Source organism: Rhinopithecus bieti, unplaced genomic scaffold (genome assembly GCF_001698545.2).
Source record: "Rhinopithecus bieti isolate Rb0 unplaced genomic scaffold, ASM169854v2 scaffold_24392, whole genome shotgun sequence".
NCBI lineage: Eukaryota > Metazoa > Chordata > Mammalia > Primates > Cercopithecidae > Rhinopithecus > Rhinopithecus bieti.
Genome location: NW_016812542.1, coordinates 1,013,112 through 1,032,590, shown reverse-complemented (window position 1 = coordinate 1,032,590; position 19,479 = coordinate 1,013,112). Strand labels below are relative to the sequence as shown.

Sequence of the window (19,479 nt, the reverse complement as noted above, 5' to 3'; positions counted from 1 at the left end):
TGGGCAACATAGTGATATCCCATCTCTACTAAAAATACAAAAAGTAGCTGGGCCTGGTGGTTTGTGTCTGTAATCCCAGATACTTGGGCAGCTGAGGCACAACAGAATTGCTTGAACCTGGAGGCGGAGGCTGCAGTAAGCAGAGATTACACCACCACACTTCAGCCTGGGCGACAGAACGAGACTCTGTCTTAAAATAAATATAAATAAATAAATGAAATAAAATGAATGGATTCAAATGCAGGGGAAGGAATATTCATCAGCAAAAAATATGCATACTTACCCCTTTCAACAAGCTCCTGTTGTTCATCCAAATTGCTGTGAAAATAGGAAAAATAAGTTTCTATATTCTCAAGAAGCACAGAATTCAGTTGGTGTTCAACTTACATTTAATGAATATATTGAAGGGAAAGGAAGGAAGTCAGGGAGAAGAAAAAGAGAAGAGAGGAAGGGAGAAGAGGAAAAGAGGGAAGGCAGGAAGAGCCTGGAGCAGAGGGAGGACAGAAGGATGGGAGAGAGGAGAGTCAAAGAGGAGAGAGGAAGGTGAGGGAGGAAAAGAAACAACCAAGACTTGTCTGCTAAACGCACACAAGTAGCCAAATGATTTTATTTTAAATCTTCTGTTTTTCATAAGATGTGGTTGTTTCTGGCCAACGAAACACGTTAACTTCCCCAGACATCTCCCTCCTTTCTTTTGCTTTTGTCACTCCTAGATCCCTCTGACCCACTTTGTACTGAAAAACACACACATTCTTTTCACTGGTTATTATTAAACAAGTCCACAACATTATTAGTAAATTAAGAAAATAATATTAATTCAAACCAATAAAACCATACTAAAAGTTTTTGATTAAAAGTTCTGTCATGAAATGGGCTTTATGCTGTCTTCTCTCAAGTTCACATATTTCATTTAACTGGTTCCCTCACTGCCATATGGATATGCATTTGCACCATTACTACTACCATTATTATTTGAAAATTCATAATCAACTCTTACCAGGATCTTTTCTTATGTAGATCATAGATTTTATAGAGAACAACAAGTAGAGCTATTGATGTCACAATAATCAGAAATGCCAGAAATGTTATCAGTGCCTCAGAATTATCTAGAAATGAAAAATAATACATTCAGAGAACCATTGTCAAACAACTTGCTAGACTGGTGGAATAATCACCTCCAAAGTATTTACATTTGAATATTTTTCAATTTATTGTGAGGTTTTAAAAAAATAAACATTTTAGAATAAGGTCAAATACAAAAGTTTTAATTCTGTGATTTTGGCCATATTGTTCAGAACCAATAAAAACATTTCATATTTAAGGAGAATAAGAACAGAAGAACAATTCTCTTTCTCTTGATTAAATAAAGTTCTTTTATAAGACATATTTAAATTTAATTCTCTTTTTTTCAGACACTTCATTTTGAAGGGATCAAGGAGGTAATCCAGCTATTATAATTTTTGGAGACAAACGCATATAGTTTAACTTTGTATGCAGAAGAAGGTAGTCTCTTAAGGGGATGAGAAAGACTTCTACTTCACAAAGATAAACCCTCTTACCTGTTCATTGAGGTGTAAAATCAATTCAAGAGACAAAAATGGTTTCATTCTGTAGTTAGGATAAGACTTACCCTGACTTAAATATTCACTAAGTTTAATGTGAAATCCTGGCTTTTTCTAAGGAAAGGGCATAGAAGAGAGGGTGTATTGGAAATATCTCCAGTCTATTCACCTTTTCTTACGTAGTGAAAATGCAGCAAAATAATGCGGTGACTTAAGAGCCTCAGCTCCAGAGCCAGACTGCTTAGCTTCCAATCCTAGCTCTACCACTTCTTAGTTGGGAACTTGGCCAGATTCCTTATTATCTTTGTCCCTCCTTTCCCAAAATCCCAAAATGTGACTGAAGATGTTGATTCACAGTAAACACATAGCACGGTGGCTGGGACATAGTAAGCACTGATTATTCACTATTCATAAAAAATATTTTTGGCTTTTGGTCGTCTGCCAAACTCAGCTCTGGGTACTTAGGATATCTACAAAAAGAAAAACAAGAGTCCTGTTCTCATGGAACTTACTCGCTAGTGAAGAAAAATAGATAACTAATAATAAACAGAAGAAATAAGTAAATGGTCAAGTAGGTTAGAAGATAAGAAGGGCTGTGAAGATAAAAAGGAAGACAGTCCGTGGAAATGCTACAAAATATAAGGCAGAAAAAAATAGTAGTTTTCAGGAAATTTGCATTCTCTTTGGGGGAAACAGACACTAGAAAGGTAACTGAACAGACAGGCACAGTGGTTTACCCCTGTAACCCCAGCACTTTGGGAGGCTGAGGTGGGTGGATCACTCGAGGCCAGGAGTTTGAGAGCAGCCTGGCCAACATGGTGAAACCTCATCTCTACTAAATATACAAAAAAATTAGCTGGGCATGGTGTGTGTCTGTAATGCCAACTACTTGGGAGGCTAAGACATGAGAATTACTTGAACCCAGGAGGCAGAGGTTGCAGTGAGCCAAGATTGCACCACTGCACTCCAACCTGGACGACAGAGCAAGATTCTGTCAAAAAAGAAAAGAAAAAAGAAAGGCAAGTGAACAAATGAAATAATGATGTATTTTTTCATATAGTCTGAAAAAAGTAAGAAGGGTGATAAGGAAGTAGAGGGGACGTATTTTATGTGTGGTGAGTGGAGGCCTTGAGCATGAGAGAGTTTTTCCACAACTGGAAAGATGGAAATGACTCTATCAAGCAAACAGCTGCCAGAAACAGTTCATCTCATGATCAAAATTTCTGTAACTGGGAATTCATACAAATAGGAATATTGAAAGTAATTTCAGATAGAGACTGTAAGACCTGAGCTTGAATTCAGGCTCTGTCATTTCTTTGGCTCATATAGCAAATAGATTAAATTATCCAAACTTGAGTTTCCTCATATACAAAATAGAAATAATTTTATCTCCCTTAAAGGGGTATTTATACTGCCGGCAAATATAAAGATGGATGGATAGATGAACGTGAATATATAGGTGGATGGCAGTGAACATTTTTAGGCAAGAAGTTCTTATTGCAATAGGCTCCTAAAATGACCCATAGTGTTCCTTGTCTTATCTCTATCTCAAATTCTTTTCACTGAAATTGTCAATCCATACCAGTGATTACTAGTATACGTATATCAATCAGCATGATTGTTTCCAGATTTTGTGAATAAAAACCTCATCACAGGCAACATCTAACCTCTAGAATACTCTGAAGTGAGATTTTGCAAGAAACTGCAAATGGCTATAAGTTAGCATTCCAATCCATAATAATTAATTAAATTAGGTTATAAAAAATATTAAGCAGCATAAGACTTTTCTCGATAAACTTAATAATAAAATAGCCAAGTCTCCAGATAAAGCTTGCATTCTAAGCACACATGTGTTTCCCCCTTCTTTCCAGGAACTCTGCTAATATTAAAGAACTGAAAATGTCGTAGATCTATAATGACAGAGAAAATGAGAGAAGGGAAATCAGAGGTAGAGCAATTTCAACAAGTTGTAGAAGGTAGAAAACAAAGGAAAGGAGGCCACAGCCTAAATCAAAGGAACAGATTCCATTTGCTCAGAATGCCTGAGTCTCAGGTTTGAAAGTGACATATGCAGTAAATGTGAAACATGGGTCAGAACATGGAAGTCAAATGTCTATTTACAACAACAAATACAACAAATATCTTCTTGAAAAAATACTACCAGGGAGGAGAAGACAGAAGGAAAATTAAATGAAAGCAGTGAGAGACTCAGAATAAAGTCAGGCCCAGAACAGAGAAGGGATGAGGTGCAGGACTAAAATTAGGAGGACAATGTAATTGTCCACATATGCAATAGTTGGACACCTATCTTCCCGTCCTACTGTGAGAAGAACCACTTTTTCATACTTTACCGTATGACAAGGAGTAGGGTGATTCTGGAGATTAATTTCTGGAGATTAATTGATTGTTGGTGATAATGAATGATATCAGAAAAAAACAAATCAGCAATATCATAGGAAATCTCCTCAGTCACCAAGATCTTCTAAGGACCACAGAACATCTAATCAACCTTTCCTTTTGTCTCACTGTGACTATGACTAGACTACCAATAAGAACTAAGCTCTTAAGGAAACCATCAACACCAAAGGGGAATGCCAATATAAAAAGTCGACTTATGAGTTATATGACTAATAGACTTGACAAAAGACTACGGGAAGAAAATGCAGCAAAGAATTATCAGATACATAAATCTTCAGGTTACAAAGGTCAATAGTATCCAGAAAAATGGATGAAAAAGATTCAGGGCCGGATTCACACCTGCAATCCCAGCACTTTGGGAGGCCAAGGGAGGAGGATCATTTGAGATCAAGAGTTCAAGACTAGCCTGACCAACATGGTGAAATCCCATCTCTACTGAAAATACAAAAATTAGCCAGGCATGGTGGTGAATGCCTGTAATCCCAGCTACTTGGAAAGCTGAAGCAGGAGCATCACTTGAACCAGGAGGCAGAGGTTGCAGGGAGCCGAGATTGTGCCACTGCACTCCAGCCTGGGCAACAAGAGCAGAGTGAAACTCCCTCTAAAAACAAAAACAAAACAAAGCAAAACAAACAAACAAAAAATTCAGGTAAGACCAAGAATAAACAGACAAACCTAATATTTCCAGGGGAGGAAAACTTGGAAATAGACCAAAATAAATAAATAAATAAATATATATATATATATATGTGTGTGTGTGTGTGTGTATACATATGTGTGTGTGTGTATATATATACACATAGAGAGAGAGAGAGAGAATCAGGATGAAATTAGAAGGTAAAATTGGATTCAGGAAAATAAGACAGAAATAATTTTTAAATTCTAAAACTTTTAGCTTAGAATTTTATACCTACTCGATACACTGAACAAGTGCTAGAGTAGAATAAAGATAGTTTTATGTATGGAAGAATTGGAATACTTTTTTCTTATACTAGAGTATATATGTTAGTGAAATCAGAAGGAAAAAAAAATGTGTGACACAGCAAATCTAAACCAGAAAACTGATGGAGGAATATTTTAAGATGGCGTGTGAGAGTCCAGATCAGAAGAAGGACAAAGGGTCCCCAGGAATTCAATTGACAATGACATCAAAATACGGGTGGTGGAATGTTACGCTGGGGAAACCCAACAACACATCTCTAGTAGCTGTACCCTAGCGATTCACAACCCAAGTCCTTTCCTGGAATAGATATCACTATTTTAAAAGTAACTATATTATTTATCTCTTAGGGTAATGATATTGTGAGCGGAGAGTGAATACAATGTTGTCTCCTTTGTGGAAAAAGGATGTGGGCTAATTTTTTGGCTCCATTGACCTGGAAATCTGATAGAAGTGGAATATTAGCTGGTTACCAGACAACATCGCTAATGGCAAAATGACCCTTGATTGCTAAACTACACCTGAACAGGGAGTGCTATATATAAACTCTATTGTCCTCATGGGAAGTACTAGCTTTGTGTTTCCCTGAGTGCAGTGCTCGCTCATAACTGAGCACACCCTCCCCCGTCGGCATGTCTGGAAGCTATGCCCATGGAAATAGTGTAAGAAATACAATTCCTTTAGGAATGCAGCTCCTACACCTACACATGTGGTCTCATTCTCTCATATCTCAGTTGTCTTTAAGAGTATCATAAGAAAAGTAGCTGGATTACTGCGTGCACTGCTGCAAGGATTCCTGCTGCAAGGATTCCTACTGCCAGGCTCCCTTGCCAGCATGCTATGCTTTCTGTTCTGTCTTTCCAAGTGAAATAGTTTCAGATCTGGCCTATTAAGATGTAAGTGTAAGATGTTCAGCTGAGTCTATGACTGCTATAAATTATTTACAATTTAATAAGAAAGATTCCATGAAGTCATTTTTATTTTAAAGATATTATAAAAGAAAAGGTAATGTGGAAATAAAATCAAAGCTATCTTGCTGGATTTTTTTTGACATTTAACACAAAGAGGTTTTGTTTCATAAACCTGAGCAGAAAGAACTAAAACTTTACAGAGGGCTTAGTAAAGCAGTTTGGAAAATAAGCTGTTTTTATATTTTCTCTTTTGACTTTGCATTCATATCAGTGACTGTGCACATGCATATGTATGTAAGAGAGGAAGACCTAGAAGTGGCAAAGATAGAAAGACCTAGAAGTTGCTGACAACAAAGTACATACAGTTTAAATAATTCTATTTACAATGTTAACCGGTAGAAAAAGCCCAAAATAGCATACTAGGTCTCCTTCCTCTATAGGCCCAGATCAATTGATAATGTTAGTAACTCTAGAAAGAGCAGTATACAATATTGCTTTTATATATATATATATATGTATATATGTGTATATGTGTATATATGTATATGTGTGTATATATATATGTGTACATATGTGTGTGTGTATATGTGTGTGTGTGTGTATATATTCATAAATATGAAGGAAACCATAAGGAGACCCAAAAGTAGAAATGGTTAAAAGTGGTTGCCTGGCAAACAGAATCGTGGTTGGGGAATGTAACATGCAGCTGTTATTTTCATTATTATAATGAAATTTAATCATAAGTAATTTTTTCATGTACACCTTTACTTTGATTAAAATATTTTAAATATCAATGATAAACATTTACATAACTATATCGTTATTAGGGAGTGCTTATCATAGCTTCCACTAGGTAAATCAAGACAGACTCATATCAAAGGCCCACTTCTGCTAAGCATATGCTTAAGAGACAATAAAATAAACAGATAATCTAAAATAGTATGCAAAAAATGTTACTAACATAACGATATTTCATAAACATAATCATAATTTAATAGTTTGGGTAGATAAATCCTCTTATGAATTCAACAATCCTTTAATAATTGAATCTCCTAACTTGAATTTAAGATATTGTATTTTAATATATTTAACCTATATATATGGTTTTATTGACAATTAAAAATATCATATTTATGGAAAAGACATAATTTAAGCATTTAAAAATCAAATGTGATTATAAGTGTAAAACAATATAGCTTTATAAGCATTTATATATATCTTAATATATATGATAAATAGCCCAGTGATAACTTACAAGATGTTGATTTAGGTAAAATAACTGGTTCTCCAGAATAGTATCCATTGTGATAATAGGCCTGAATTTCAGTAACAAAAAATAAAATAATTAGTTTTCTAATTATTTCTACATTATATCACNGTTTTATTGACAATTAAAATATCATATTTATGGAAAAGACATAATTTAAGCATTTAAAATCAAATGTGATTATAAGTGTAAAACAATATAGCTTTATAAGCATTTATATATATCTTAATATATATGATAAATAGCCCAGTGATAACTTACAAGATGTTGATTTAGGTAAAATAACTGGTTCTCCAGAATAGTATCCATTGTGATAATAGGCCTGAATTTCAGTAACAAAAAATAAAATAATTAGTTTTCTAATTATTTCTACATTATATCACAATGTAAAACATATATATTATTTTTCATACTATGCTGTGTATTTACATTAAAAGTATGCTGATTTGCTTTAAAGTTAAACTTCAAGGTTATGTCGGTATGTTGTCAAATATATTTGAAAGACAAAAAGATATCTTATCTCACTTAGCAATAATAATATTAATAGTTATTAAACAATTATTAAATAGTTATTTAAAAAATGAAACCGGATGAAGAAATAAAATCCAATACATCAAAATGTTCATAATTAAAAGTTAAAATTCCCTATTAATAGGCTAATATTTCATTTAAAAAGGAAATTCAACCATATGCTGTTTACTAGAATTATGCATAAAATGCACATACTTTTTTAAATTGCTCTTAAAAAGTTTACTATATAGGCATAAGGATCATAAACACCTGTGTCTCATAAAAAGTAATGCAAATAAAGTGAAAACAATTTGCATATACAGGGAAACTGAAAGGAGCCAAAGAGAAGTAAAATCTTTGACCAAAAAAATTTAAGTAAAATATATTTGAATAATATCATTCAAAGAGAATAATATATATAATAAATCTGACAAATGTATATCTAAGCGTTTATCCTATGGAGAACATAAAATTTACCCAATATTCACAGAATATTCATAAATATTATACACTGAGCTGTAAAAATTATTCTACAAATCCAAAAAAGCAGAAATTGTAAAAGCCAATTAACTTTTATAAATTAATAATTAATAGCAATAAGAAATTAAAGCACCAGAAATGTAGAAAATCTCTCTTAAATAATGGATATATTAAAAACTCTTCCAAGTTATAACTACAGGCTAATTAGAAATCATCAATAATCAAAATGTTTTACTTTAAGAATCATTGATCACATTTCATGTGAAGGCCTTCAGAAATTAGTGATAAACAATACAGACATGGGATAGAGTCAATCAAAGTACAATCCATAGCCTTTTTTCTTCTTTTAGCTTATAAAAATGAAAAAAAACTACAAGGATGAAAACAGTTTTAATCTGAAAGTCACCTGAAGAACATCAAAATAAATCTATGGAAAAGAAAAGTAATAATAATAAATCAACTTCATTAATGTATTAACCAGAGATCACAATGGTGAAAAAACTGAAATGACTGCTCTCTCATGAAGGTGTAAACACAAAGCATGATAGCGGAGACAGAAATAAGCATAAAAAGAAGATATGGCAAGTATGATGAAGAAAACAAAAGAGTCTTTTGAAGAGTGGGGGAAGAGAATTCGAAACTGAGTAATTATCTCCTAGTTTGAATGTTAAGGTTCTATTTTAATATGATGTAAACCTATATTTTTCCAGAGTAACTTATATGATTGAAGAGTGGGAGAGGCATATTCTAGGAAGTGGGAAGAGCGTGGAGTGAGGTGGCTAAAGAGAGTAACACCTAGGTGCCTTTTAGAAACTACAGAGAAACCAGTGCACCTGGAGCTTAATGGACACTGGGGAAGCAGTGGGAAATGAAGTATAATATGTGATGAGGTGACAATAACAAAATATTTCTTTTACATTGACTGTTCTTTGAAAAAAGTATATATGGCACACTCACTCAAAAAGATTAAAATATCTGAAAAGACTAATCCTATTGAAAGAAAATACAAATGAGTCTTAAAGAATTTCTCTGCATGAAAGTAATGAAAACAAATTTTTCAGGAACAAATCACTCCTATACTATTTAAAGTTATATAATATAGGCTTGGCACAGTGGCTCATGCCTGTAATCCCAGCACTTTGGGAGGTAAGGTGGGCAGATCACTTGAGATCAGGAGTTCCAGGTCAGCCCGGCCAACATGGTGAACCCCATCTCTACTAAAATACAAAATTAGCCGAGTATGGTGGCGCATGCCTGTAATCCCAGCTACTTGGGAGGCTGAGGCAGGAGAATCGCTTGAACCTGGGAGACGGAGGTTGCAGTGAGCTGAGATCAAGCCACTACACACCAGCCTGGGTGACAAAGTGAGACTCTGTCTCAAAAAAATAATAATAAAAATTTTTTAAAAGTTATATGATATAGAAAAACAGGAACATATAAGCAATGTGTTTATCAGATCAGTGTAACCTTTATACCAAATTTAATAAGAATGATGTCATCCAACGCCTATGTCAACAACATCTCTACTCACTGAATGATCTCCTTTTTGAATATCTACTAATAAAGACAATAAAATAATAGACTGTTGATTTCAATAATACTCTGAGAGAGTAGCACACAATGACAGAGCAGGGGTTTTTCTCTTAGAATGTGACAATAGTTTTGCATCATATGAACAAATCACACCAGGCCATCACAGCTATGGCATCATCTATCATAATGGCATAAAAATCGATAAAATCTAACCTACATTTCCAGTTCAAAAACAAAACCAAAAAGTTTATAAATATAAAAACACTTCTTTAAGTGATAAAGAATATGGGCTGGGCACGGTGGCTCACGCCTGTAATCCCAACAATTTGGGAGGCCGAGGCAGGTGGATTACTTGAGGTCAGGAGTTCCAGACCAGCCAGGTCAACATGGTGAAACTCCATCTCTACTAAAAATACAAAAATTTGCCGGGTGTGGTGGCAGGTGCTTGTAATCCCAGCTACTTGGGAGGCTGAGGCAGGAGAATCACTTGAACCTGGGAGGTGGAGGTTGCAGTGAACTGGCATTGCGACACCACACTCCAGCCTGGGCAACAGAGCAAGACTCCATCTCAAAACAAAAAACAACAACAAAACAAAACAAAAAAAGAATATGGAGTCGTTTGTCAACATCATATTAAAAAGTTAACTATGGAAATTTCTATTTAACAGGAATAAAAGTGACAGATACATTTGTTTAAAAATAAAAAGGGGAATTATGTAAGACTTAAAGTGCTGTGAAGAAAATTAAAAGGCAAATTATAAACCCATAACAACATTTATTATGCATGTGACAAAGAGTTTACTATCATTAATATTCAAGGCATTTCTCCAGAGAAAACTGGATAAAAGAGGTAAAGAATAACACAACAATAAGTAAAGAAATTTCATTAAAGTAAAGTTTTTTATCATATTTCAACCTCCAAATATATTTCATACCATATTTCAACCTCCAAATAAAGAAAAGAAAGGCATGTTCAGTGTTGGTGAGCCTCTCAAGAAGCAGTCATTTCACGCACTGATACACAAGGGCAATTTGGTAAATTTTATAGAAAAAAAAGTTACATGTCCAAAAAAACTCAAAATACATATATATTCCTTTTAATCCAATAAATGCATTATTAGGAATTTATGAAACAAATTATTAAAGACATATTCAAAAATTTTGCTTTACCAATAAGTGTGTTATCTGAATGTTGTGTATATTAGAGACCAACATAGTTATAGTTAATAGAATATGATGAAGCCATACATAGAATATTATACAGTCATTAAAAACTACATAGTAGTTAAATATTTAACATAGAAAGGTGTGCATGATATAGTGATGTATTAAAAATACAGTTTACCAAACTGTATTCAGAATATTGATAATACATGTGTTAAATGCATATAAATGTGTATATTATGAAAATATATGTAAAAATATGATCAGTAGACAGTGAGATAATGAGTATTTTAAATTCTGTAAGCTCACTACTATTTTCTAGGATTTATTTCAAATATTTTCTAATCTCAAGGTACCTGTGAAATTTTGCAAGTGAAAAATTCCACATTAATAAAGACAGAAAGCCAAAGTAAAGATAAGGTAGATTTGGTAAACTAATAATCTGTTGTGTATAAAGTATTGTGCTTCTTAACACAGAAGCAATAATTTAACTATAATTAAGTCGTATTGAAGTTCTAAAATATTCCAATGAAACATTTGCTTCACACCACTGACTTTAGTTATAGGAATAAAAATTTTAGAGTCAAATAGTTGAGACTTTTTAAGTACGATTCCATTACACATCAGAGCTTCTCAATCTCATGTGAACAGCGGTCTTAAAGTTATTTAAGTACTATGAATCAATCATTATCATGTATGTTGGTACTATAGTAATGTAGAGAGAATACTTTTACCTTAAAAATGTAGTTTGTTGAATATTGAAGATTGTTTACAGGGAAATCGCACTTAGATTGTGACACATTTCTTACTAGAGTATCTCCAGCTTCGACTTCCAGATGGTAACGTCCATCGGGGCCATTAATGTCCTCGGGAGCCTCACACTTGACGCGCATACTGTTATCTGATGTCGTGGAGACAGTCATGTTCTGGACCTGGCTTGGAGCTATCAAAATGAAGAAAGATTTGTTATTAATAATTTAATAGATGCATATGTAAATTACTTGACAATACTTGGATACAGTATAAAGTATTTTAAGTGTTAGCTTGGGGGTTATAAATGAGGAAGTAATGATAGTACATAAATTAAAAAGCAATATCAAAACCCTGAGAAATAAATCACTTATTTATTCGGTAAGTATTAGCATATAGGTTGTACATGAAGCCATGAGAGTTATTGCAATCCCTGAAGGAGAGTGTGTAGAATTAGAGAATAGAGAAAAAGGGAGGGGAGTGGGGAAGAGAGGGAGTTTTGTGAGAGGAGAGGAAAAATGTTGTTGATTGGGAAACCTCCAAGGCCTGTTATACAATCCAGATACTCCTTTCCTGCAGTGTTAATGTTATCCTGGTAAACACCTAGATGGGTCCTTCAGGAATAGAAACAAATTGTCTGCATTTTCTGTGATATAGAAACTCAAGAAGCCGGGCGCGGTGGCTCAAGCCTGTAATCCCAGCACTTTGGGAGGCCGAGACGGGCGGATCACGAGGTCAGGAGATCGAGACCATCCTGGCTAACACGGTGAAACCCCGTCTCTACTAAAATACAAAACTAGCCGGGCGAGGTGGTGGGCGCCTGTAGTCCCAGCTACTTGGGAGGCTGAGGCAGGAGAATGGTGTAAACCCAGGAGGCAGAGCTTGCAGTGAGCTGAGATCCGGCCACTGCACTCCAGCCTGGTCGACAGAGCGAGACTCCGCCTCAAAAAAAAAAAAAAAAAAAAAAAAACTCAAAAAAACAACAAATGCATAGAGCTCCAGGACCTGAACTTTCAAATCAAAACATAAATGACCTTAAAAGTGTTTTACATTCAGCCCCAAATAGCACAACATTTCTTCACAAATATAGGGCTCGTTAGGGTCTCTGGAGCTATAGATGCTGCCTTAAAACAGGGCATTTCTTCTTCCCTGTCCTCGATGGAGGTTAGCAGATCTAGCTTCGGGCCTAGAAACTATGGAGAGATTATACTAGTGGCAAGAGCCAAACGCCATTGAAAGGAAATCTTAAATGGATAACGTGACATAAAATAAAATACTAAGTAGTTGAGGGTAACGAAGAGAAGAAAATGCTAATAAAATATTACATTTTATGAAATGTTTTATCAGGTGAACAGAGGTCAGTAAGCTAATGCTTTATGAGACACTGTTAGGTTTCTGATTACAATTAATATTTCCAGATAGTAAAGCCAACAGCAAACAGTGAATGTTTTAATCTAAGTTGCTTAGGTACTTAACTGCTTGAAATTTTACAAACTGATGCCAGTGAAGATGCTTTTATGCTTTGTTCTTAAAATTCTATGACTACATCTGAAGAAGAGACAGAATCCAGGATAACAGTTTTTTAATTTTTTGATTTTACAAGTTTACAAGCCCTAGATGTTAACAAATGTGCCAGGTAAATGTTTTTGCTAGAATAAAGATAGAAATCTTGTAGGCTAGGAAGTTCATACTGTGTCCGGAATTGGTGGTTTCTTGGTCTGGCTGACTTCAAGAATGAAGCTGCGGACCCTCACGGTATTACAGTTCTTAAAGACGGTGTGTCTGGAGTTTGTTCCTTCTGATGTTGGGAGTGTTCTGAGTTTCTTCCTTCTGGTGGGTTCGTACTGGCCTCTGCAGTGAAGTTGCAGATCTTCCCAGTAAGTGTTACAGCTCATAAAGATGGTAGGGACCCACAGAGTGAGCCGCAGCAAGATTTATTGCAAAGAGCCAAATAAAAAAACTTCCACAGTGTGTGGAAAGGGACCAGAGCAGGTTGCCGCTGGCTGGCTCGGGCAGCCTGCTTTTATTCCCTTATCTGTCACCACCCACATGCTGATTGGTCCATGTTAAGGAGAGCTTATTGGTCTATTTTACAAACCTTGAGCTAGACACAGGGTGCTGATTGGTGTATTTACAATCCCTTAGCTAGACATAAAGATTTTCCAAGTCGCACTAGACCCAGGAGTCCAGCTGGCTTCGCCCAGTGGATCCCACACCAGGGCAGCAGGGAGAGCTGCCCGCCAGTCCCACGCGGTGTGCCAGCACTCACTCCTCAGCTCTTGGGCGGTAGATGGGACCCAGCACCACGGCACAGGGAGCAGTGCTTGTGGCTCGTAGGGGAGGCTCAGGCAGTGCAGGAGCCCACGGCGGTAGGGGGAGGCTAGGGCATGGTAGGCTGCGGGTCCCTAGCCCTGCCCCACGGGGACCGGCTGAGGCCCTGCCATAATTGGAGCACGTGAATGCGGGGCAGCAGTGCTGGGGGACCCGGTGCAACCTCCACAGCTGCTGGTCCGGGTGCTAAACGCCTCACTGCCCTGGGCTAGCCGTGCCAGCTGGCTGCTCCAAGTGTGGGGCCGTGGAGCCCGCGCCCACCCAAAACTCATGCTGGCCTGTGAGCCACTGGCCTGTGAGCGCCTTGCACAGCCCCCGTTCCCACCGGCACCTCTCCTTCCACACCTCCCCGCAAGCAGAGGGAGCTGGCTCTGGCCTCGGCCAGCCCAGAGAGGGGCTCCCACAGTGCTGTGGTGGGCTGAAGGACTCCTGAAGCACTGCCAGAGTGGATGCCGAGGCAGAGGATGCGCCGAGAGGGAGGGCTGCTAGCACATTGTCACCTCTCAATACCTTGCTTTTTACCATTTATGGAAAGAAGCATTAAAACATATAACTTACGTGCACTTTTAGTTATGAGATTACATGTTGCAGCAGTTCCATTACGTTGCACTTTTGCAATGATGTAGGCATGTAATGATAAATTATATTTTGTATAAGGTTTCAAATTTTGCAAATCATATGTTGTCAGGTGTTTATTCAGATTGAGGCATTTTTTTGCTGAGGAAAAACGTAAAAAAAATTAGTAAGTCATTAAAAGTCAGTACTACCACATATCTAATTTGGTCTCTACATCATATTGTTCCAAGTGGACTTCAAACTATTGAGTGATTGAAAAATAAGTACATCCTTGATACTCAAAAGTACCTATAATTATCAGCCAGTGTATTGAACAAATTCAATTATCATTGGTAAAATTAAATATTGAAAAATTATGGTTTTATATCATTAATTTGGTACATAAAATATTTAATGAGTTCAGACTCATTTGCAAAGATGATCTCTTTTTTCTCTGAGAAAACACAGCCCCCAGTGTATACTATAAGTCTTGAGTTGCATGTTTCAGAGTGATTCTTTCTTGGAAAACCTTTTCTGATATGTAATCTCCAAACTTTGAACATCGATCAGTATTAGCTACTGTTTTGAATGTTACATGCAGAATCCATTTGATCATCAGTCATTAGGTTGATTCTATCATAGTAATTTGAACACTAGAGTAATTAATGGGAGCTGTGAGAATGAGGGAGTTTCATGCTGGAAGTGGAATTCAGTTGTTCCTTGAACGGTAAGTGGAACTGAGTACATGTAAGGGAGGAAAGAAAACCTTACAAAAGAAAGAAGGAATGTTTCTGAGTTTAGGGACAAACCTGATCAGGACAACAACTCTGGCTGGGGAGGAATATGAGAAGTAGGACAGTGTCTAAGTGTGTTTTCACACTCAGGCAGAAGACTTAGCACTTGTTAAGTAAAAACATCACCAGCTGCTGCTATTTTTGAGTAGCCAAGTGACATCAGGAAAGAGGATGATTAAAGTGGCAACATGTTTCTGGATAGCAGTTACAGTGATAATAATATAATATCAATAATGATCTTAAAAAACAATAACTCACTGTATGTGCCAAGCACTGCTTCAAGGGGTATACATGAAATAATTAATTTAACCATCACTGCAACTATTAACTGGTACTCAGTATCATTTGATTTTACAGATGACAAAACTGAGCCACAGAGAGATTAAGCAATTTGTTCTGTTTTCTTTCTTAAAAAAAAAAAAAAAGGCATTACACAAAATAATTTCCAGCAACATCATGGTGGTCTTGAAAGGTGCCTATTGCTTTCAATAACTTGAAAAATAATCCTTTAAATCCAATAAAGCACAAAAGGTCTTTTCCCCAATTCTCCAATTACCAAGAAGCTTCACTGTCACTTGCCGTCATTAAGTTAATGAGATAAAACTGCAGTTCTCCAAAATATTTTATGCTAAACATGTGAGGAAAAACAAACACACTTGGGAGGCCGAGGCGGGCGGATCATGAGGTTAGGAGATCAAGACCATCCTGGCTAACACAGTGAAACCCAGTCTCTACTAAAAATACAAAAAAATTAGTCGGGCATAGGGGCGGGCGCCTGTAGTCCCAGCTACTCCGTAAGCTGAGGCAAGAGAATAGCGTGAACCCGGGAGGCCGGAGCTTGCAGTGAGCCGAGAGGCGCCACTGTACTCCAGCCTGGGCGACAGCAAGACTCCGTCTCAAACAAACAAACAAACAAACACAGGAGCAGAAAGAAAACAGATCAAGCTACTAAACTTGAACATCTATCACATTTTCTGTTAACCTCAGTTTCATCATATGAACTATGAAGATATGTGTGCACATCTCCACTGAGTTATTAAAATGGTTGATACAATCTTTAATAATACGTAATAAAAATACCTGCTAAATGAAGAAAACTAAATTAATGTCAATTGCATTTTTTTTCTCCTCTTTTAATCCCTCTCTTTTAGAGACACTGAAAAAATTAAATTGTGAAGTAAGGAAGTGAAATTTAATATCTGATTAAAAGTAATACAAACTGCAAATTTCATAGACTTTCTTCCTGTGGATTTTTAATAGTACTTTTATTTAAAATGGTGAGAAAAGTTAAATTGCCTTAACAATACTATAATCCTATCAACTCTCTTTGCCTTAGATAACATGGGAGAGGAGAGAAGTGTATGTTTGAGATGAAGAAGAAAACAAAAGCAGAGCAGGCTGTTTAGAGTAGAGCTGGCTCCAAGGAGCCCTTTATGCAGTGTTAGGGCATGGTCCAAAACTGCATTCAGTCACCAGTCGGCGGCTTTGGAGAAAAGAAAACACACAGCCTGGTATCATCTAGCCTCCCCTTCTCAGCCATTCAATCCCGTTTAAGTGTTCTATGTGGACAGTTATTAAATTTGGGTAACACTATTTAGTTGCCCAATAAGAAGGATCTATGATAGTTGCCAACAAACAAAGCAAAATTCACAGACTGCTACTAACTCATTACATCCTTTTTACCCTAATTATGCAAATACAGTGGAAATACAGTTTAAAAAAAAAAACTGTAAAATATAAAAGAGCCATAAACGCATAAAATGTCTACCATATACTCTGACATCAACAATACTCTCTAGTAGAGAGTGTAGACGTTGAAGAATGCAGCAAGGGAGAGTGAATAGAAGATTCAGAGAAGAGAAAAAAAATGAACAATGTGTTCTCATAGAAGCTACACAAAGTGTTTGTAAAAGAGGTGTCCAATGAGGCAGACAGTACCTCTGCTGTTTTATCTTCCTGGAATTTCCATTTTTAATTCCCGTAGACTTAACTTTTAAATTTACCATAACCTCAAATATATCATATATATTTCTTTTCCTTGGCCTTTGAATGTTAATTTGAAAACTACATGCATATCTAACTTTGCTTTAGTAGTCTGATTATTAAGACGTAAAGACACTAGCAAAAAAAGGCCATTAAAATATAAAATAATATAATGAAGAAAAATAGTCTTTCACTTTTCAAGTTTTGAAATTTATGTCTGGTTCCTTCCCCACAGCACAGAGTGACAGAATTCTGTAAGAGGTTCACTTCACTCCTATTTTAACCTATGGATAAAAGAATAGAGAAAGGTCTATCCCAGGCATTAAGGATGCTCTGAGATACTCCACTGATGTTATTTTCTACAAACATTTTAGATCCTTTAAATTGTCCAGAAGATATTTGTTCTCTTAAATAGCATATCATTTGAACATTTCATGAGTGAACTAGTCATAGCACATTTCTTTCTTGGTATTTATTTATTTATTTATTTATTTAATGCCTTACTTCTGCAGAAGTCTAATTCTAAACTTAGAACTATGCTCCCAAGATTATACCAAACTGGCCTCAGTGGTTACATGGGCCCATGTTCATTTTTACTCACCCAATATTTTGTCTGTATTATCAGCTGAAACAAGTTTTAAAAGGGGTTTGCTTGTTTGTTGGTTTGTTTAGAAGTCTGAATGATGAGTTCAAAGTGGTTAAAATCACTTACAAAATATTTGCAAGACAGAAATGAGTATTGTCATCCAGAGATTTTCTGTCTCTAGGCTTTGCAGCACAAAGATTTAAACTAAGATCAAGAAAGACAAGCAAATATTTAGAATGTTCTGGATTTCAGTCATTTCTGAGGCTGGAAAGCTTTGAATGAGTGGAAGCAATTCTAAGACCAGTGTGTATACTATGCCTATCCAGTCTCTAAACAGAGAGCTTCGTGGCTCACTGGCTTGATCAAAATTTCTAGTACTTTCAAATTCTTGATTTCTCTTTTCTGATGAAATTAAATTCTACACAGATTACCTGTCTTGTTTACATAACAGAGGGTAAAATTATCAAATAGTCTTTGAGGGGGATTCCAGGCAATTACTCCTTGATGTGCAGCTTCACTTGTACAAACAATAATCTGAGGCTGTCCTGGAACTGTTAAAAGAATAAGAATGTTAAGTAATATGAAAAATAAGACATGGGTAAAGCATTCTTCATATTATAAGCATGCATTATTGATAACCATGTTTTGACAAATGATGAATTAAAAATAAAATTTAAAGAAATGCATCTGGGCTTATTTAATTTGTTTTATAGTAAATTCCTTTAACAAAGTAAATGTCACACCAGATTGGCATTGTGAAACCTAAGCATTCCACTGACTTGAAGATGTCTGAGAACTCCCTTTTCCTTTCATACAAATTATTCATATATATTATTACCCAGATACTGCCTACAAATCCTGAGATTTGTAGGTTTTGCTGTGCTGAAAACCTGGTATTCACAGCACTAATAAATGTAGCAGTCATTGAGTAGCACTTGTCATTGCTTTCAGTAACTAGTCATTTGAAACTGAGAAAAACTGATAAATGTTTAAATAAAGTGTATGAAGTAAAATTGACCTTAAAATGTACCCATTTGAGATATAGTTTAATGAGTTGTAACAAATGTATACATCCACATAACCAACACCACAATCAAGATGAAGAAAATTTCTGTGATCCCAAAATGTCCTTCTGTGGCACTTCCCAGTCAACTCAATTCCTTTGACCAGACTCACATAGCGTCTAATCAACTTTCTGTTACTACAGGTTAAATTTGTCTTTTTATCCATTGCATGTAAATAAAGTTAAACAGTAAGTACTTTTTCACACCTAACATATTGCACTCAATGTAACGTTCTGAAGATTCATTCACTTAGTTGCATGTGTCATAGTTACATTTAAAAAATCTATCAGTAGTTATTGTAAAGATATACCACGTTTTACCTATGATTCAGCAGTTAATACACATTTGGGCTGTTTCCAGGTTTTGGCTACTATGAATGAATCTGCTTTGTCGTGTTTCTTCTTTGGTAAATACCTGTAGTGAAATTCCTGGGTCATGGCTGCACATCCTAACCAATAGTTACTAGTATCCGTCTTTTTAAGTTTAGCCATTTGAATGCATGTGTAGTATTATCATCTCAGTATTGTTTTAATTTGCATTTCTCAGATAACTAATGATGTTGAGCATCATTTAATGTGTTTATTCACCACTTGTATATCCTCTTTTGTGAAGTATGTATTAAAAATGTCCA

At 35.8% G+C, this 19,479-nt stretch overlaps 1 protein-coding gene across 1 annotated transcript in view; it reads right to left on the bottom strand.

Moving 5' to 3' along the window:
* Window positions 1-19,479, bottom strand: part of PTPRC (protein tyrosine phosphatase receptor type C) — a 123,284-nt gene that overhangs the window by 28,387 nt on the left and 75,418 nt on the right. The window contains exons 12-17 of the mRNA XM_017896544.1: window positions 18,216-18,335; window positions 14,425-14,583; window positions 11,520-11,728; window positions 7,360-7,420; window positions 998-1,106; window positions 284-318 (exon numbers count right to left, since the gene is read on the bottom strand). Coding sequence (XP_017752033.1) covers window positions 284-318; window positions 998-1,106; window positions 7,360-7,420; window positions 11,520-11,728; window positions 14,425-14,583; window positions 18,216-18,335 — 693 coding nt within the window. The remainder of the gene's footprint in view (window positions 1-283; window positions 319-997; window positions 1,107-7,359; window positions 7,421-11,519; window positions 11,729-14,424; window positions 14,584-18,215; window positions 18,336-19,479) is intronic.